Genomic DNA, 3,230 nt, shown 5'->3' with positions numbered 1-3,230 from the left:
AGGTGAAATAATGGACCGATTTCAACCATTTTCAATAGGCTTCCTTGTGCCAAAAAACATGCTTGGTCCAAATTTCATCAAATTATCTTGAAAATTGCGGCCTGTACCGTGCGCACAAGGTTTACATGGACAGCCAGCCGGCCGGACAGACGGACGGACATGTCTTAATCGACTCAAAAAATGATTCTGAATCGATCGGTATACTTTAAGGTGGGTATTGGACCAACATTTTTGTATGTTACAAACATCAGCACAAACGTATAATACCCTCCCCACTATAGTGGTGTAGGGTATAACAATACATTAAATTTTTTAACAGTTTTGTGCTTAACATATCCATTTTGAATTCAAAGTAAATTCGATGTTAAAAAAAAATTTTAAATTTTGAAAAATTAACTTTTAACAAAAATGTTTGTTAAATTATAATCTAACTTAAATTTTCATAACCACATAAAGGGTTAAAATGGTAAAATTTAATTACACAATAGGATTTAAACAAGGTGATGTCATTGGAGGCAAATACAAACGGTTACAAGTAATTAGAAAATAGTTGTTGTGAATTGTATTCTTGTGAATAAGAAAGCATTTATATAACACATTATAAGTAAGACCTTTTTAGACAACTTCTATGTAATCCAGCCAATATGTAGTACTTATTAAAAAGTATGTTGTTAGGTAAGTAATTAAATTTGAAAGTCATTTTATCGTTCAGTTTCTGCAGGAAGAGTTTTAAATAGAGTGAATTTTTTTCCAAATATAATAGTACAACTCTGAAGAAGTACAAATGTCACGACTGATAATATGGGATTGCTTATATGTATCTATTTAGATTTCTTGCTTGATTAAAAGTGCCTTAACTTTATATTTATTTTTATCTAAAAATATTTAACTTAATTAGTAAACAGGTTTAATTTAATTTTTATAAATACAAAAAATCACATCTTATATATATGTATTATACAAAAAAATAAAAATCTTATATATTTTTCTTACACAACATGACATGCCCTTTTTATAAATCGTAGGGCACATAGAGTAATAATAAATTAAATATGTTTTTTACAAATATGATGCTAAAGAAGCAGAAAATAAAAAAACGAAAATCAGTTAATAATACTACAGTTCGAAAAGTTAAAAGAGTTAAGAAAACCACATAAGAGAAGCTAAATAAATAAATAAAGAAACCTAGATAATAAATGAAAACAATACGAATTTTAGTATAATTTTAAAACGCGTCAATATAACACACGTCTTGACACGAATCAGCTCGTCTCGGATATTTAACGTGTATTTTTTGTTAAGATATACTACATACATATATAAAAACAAAATAAAATAAATTGAATATTAAACAATTAATAGAAAATAATTGCATAATTATAATATAATAATGATAATAGAAGAAAATGATGTAGAATTAATAGCAATTAAAACTAAATCTCTACAAGATTTAGATAATGAAATTAATTGTAACCCTAATACAGATAAACAAACAAATAATGAATTAAATAGTTTCTTTAAAAATAAAAAAAGTGAAATTTTCAATGAACCTCTAGAAGAGGATGATGAAGAATATGATGATGATCATTATGAGTCTTCTGTGCGTTTTATTAAAATAGATAAATCTCCCAATGGAACCTGTGGTTTTCACTTGACCCGCACTAAATGGGATCCTTATCCTTGGGTAAAAATTCTGTTCATGTAGTAAATTTATTTTTTATTTTTCCTAATATTTTGTATTATTTTTTTTTTTTGTTTAGGTTAGTGCTGTGGATAATTTTACACCTGCCGCTAAAAGTGATTTAAAAGCCGGCGATTGTGTTTTAGAGGTCAGTATACTAAACTAAATGTGTTTTGGGGTCTATTGGCTTTTGTTTGCATTTTTTTTCCTTTTCTGCTTTGATAAAATGCAATTTATTGTATTTGTTTTATCATTATTGTTTGCTGTTTGCAAATGCAAATTCACATTCTGTTTGCATCTCCACAACCATATTTTGTCACATTTTTCCTTTTTATTCGTTGTTGGCTTTTTGTCAATATTTCGTCATTCTATTTGTATCACGTTGAAGTACGAAATTTTGGAAAAAAAAATAAATATATTTATATAGATACAAAGATACGTATATATATTTTGTTTAAATCATTAATTTATTGTACCAGAATTGTTATAGGCAGAATTTTATTTGATCATTTTTAAATTTACAAAATAACAAAGAATATAATTCAAAGAATTGTCCAATTCACAATCAATGTCGTATCATTGTAGCATTGTATATTATAAAAAAAATTTTCAAATAAATTTTTTTTAAACAAAAACAAATCAATAATAACAAAAAATATAAGTAATACAATTGTACAATTCACAATCAATGTCGTATCGTTGTAGCATTGTATATAATAAATATTTTTCAAATAAATTTCTTTGTAACAAAAACAAATCAATACAAAAAAAACACATACTAAAATACAACTGTAGAACATTGATTATGAATACTTAATAATAACACTACTGTTCCAAAATTGTTAAACTAAATGTGCTACTTTTGACGCGATGATAAAAGTTATTCCTTTGGAAATATTTCGTTTTATTTAACTTAAACTAATCATAATTCTCAAGAAAGAGTTATTGATAATGTAAACAATGGAACCCCCAAACATAAATGCATTTAAGTGCACACCTAACTGCATATTTAAAATAAAAAATCAATTAAATTTCAAATAATATATTGTAACCTCACCAGAGACTTCAATGTACACATCTCTTCACAAAAACTGCTATTTATTTATTATTTATGTTTATTACAAATTCGCTAATGTGGAAAATTATGAATATTTAAACAAATAAATATTCATTAAGTATAACCAGCATTGACTATAGCAGCAGCTAGACAACAATTTATGTGAATTTATGTATTTATGTTAACATATTAGTATTGCAATTATTTAATTGTAATAATTATAATGAATGTATGTATTTTAAAAATTGTAAATATTTGATATAAAACTATGATCGTATATAGTTCTAACCATCGAAGCATTATGGTGTTAAAATTAATAAGCATATGGATATAAATTCATTAAATTATGAGAGTGTAGTAGAATAATTGTCGGGGTGTAAGTTAGAAAAGTAACACGTTTGCACTCAATTGAATCGATACAAATGTATGTACTTAATTTTGTACAGGGTGGTCTAAAATAACAGTTTATTTTGACAAATACATTTTTGTTTT

General features: G+C 25.6%; 1 protein-coding gene across 1 annotated transcript; it reads left to right on the top strand.

Moving 5' to 3' along the window:
• The first annotated feature begins 1,244 nt into the window (after positions 1-1,244).
• On the top strand, positions 1,245-2,058 carry LOC124419485. The gene is made up of 2 exons (XM_046949210.1): positions 1,245-1,684; positions 1,761-2,058. The coding sequence occupies exons 1-2, from the start codon at positions 1,391-1,393 to the stop codon at positions 1,845-1,847; spliced, it is 381 nt and encodes a 126-aa protein (XP_046805166.1). The 5' UTR covers positions 1,245-1,390; the 3' UTR covers positions 1,848-2,058.
• The last annotated feature ends 1,172 nt before the right edge of the window (positions 2,059-3,230 follow it).

Source organism: Lucilia cuprina, chromosome 4 (assembly GCF_022045245.1).
Source record: "Lucilia cuprina isolate Lc7/37 chromosome 4, ASM2204524v1, whole genome shotgun sequence".
In the NCBI taxonomy this organism is placed as follows: Eukaryota; Metazoa; Arthropoda; class Insecta; order Diptera; family Calliphoridae; genus Lucilia; species Lucilia cuprina.
The sequence above is the reverse complement of the archived record's forward strand: the minus strand, read 5'-3'. Positions and strand labels throughout refer to the sequence as shown.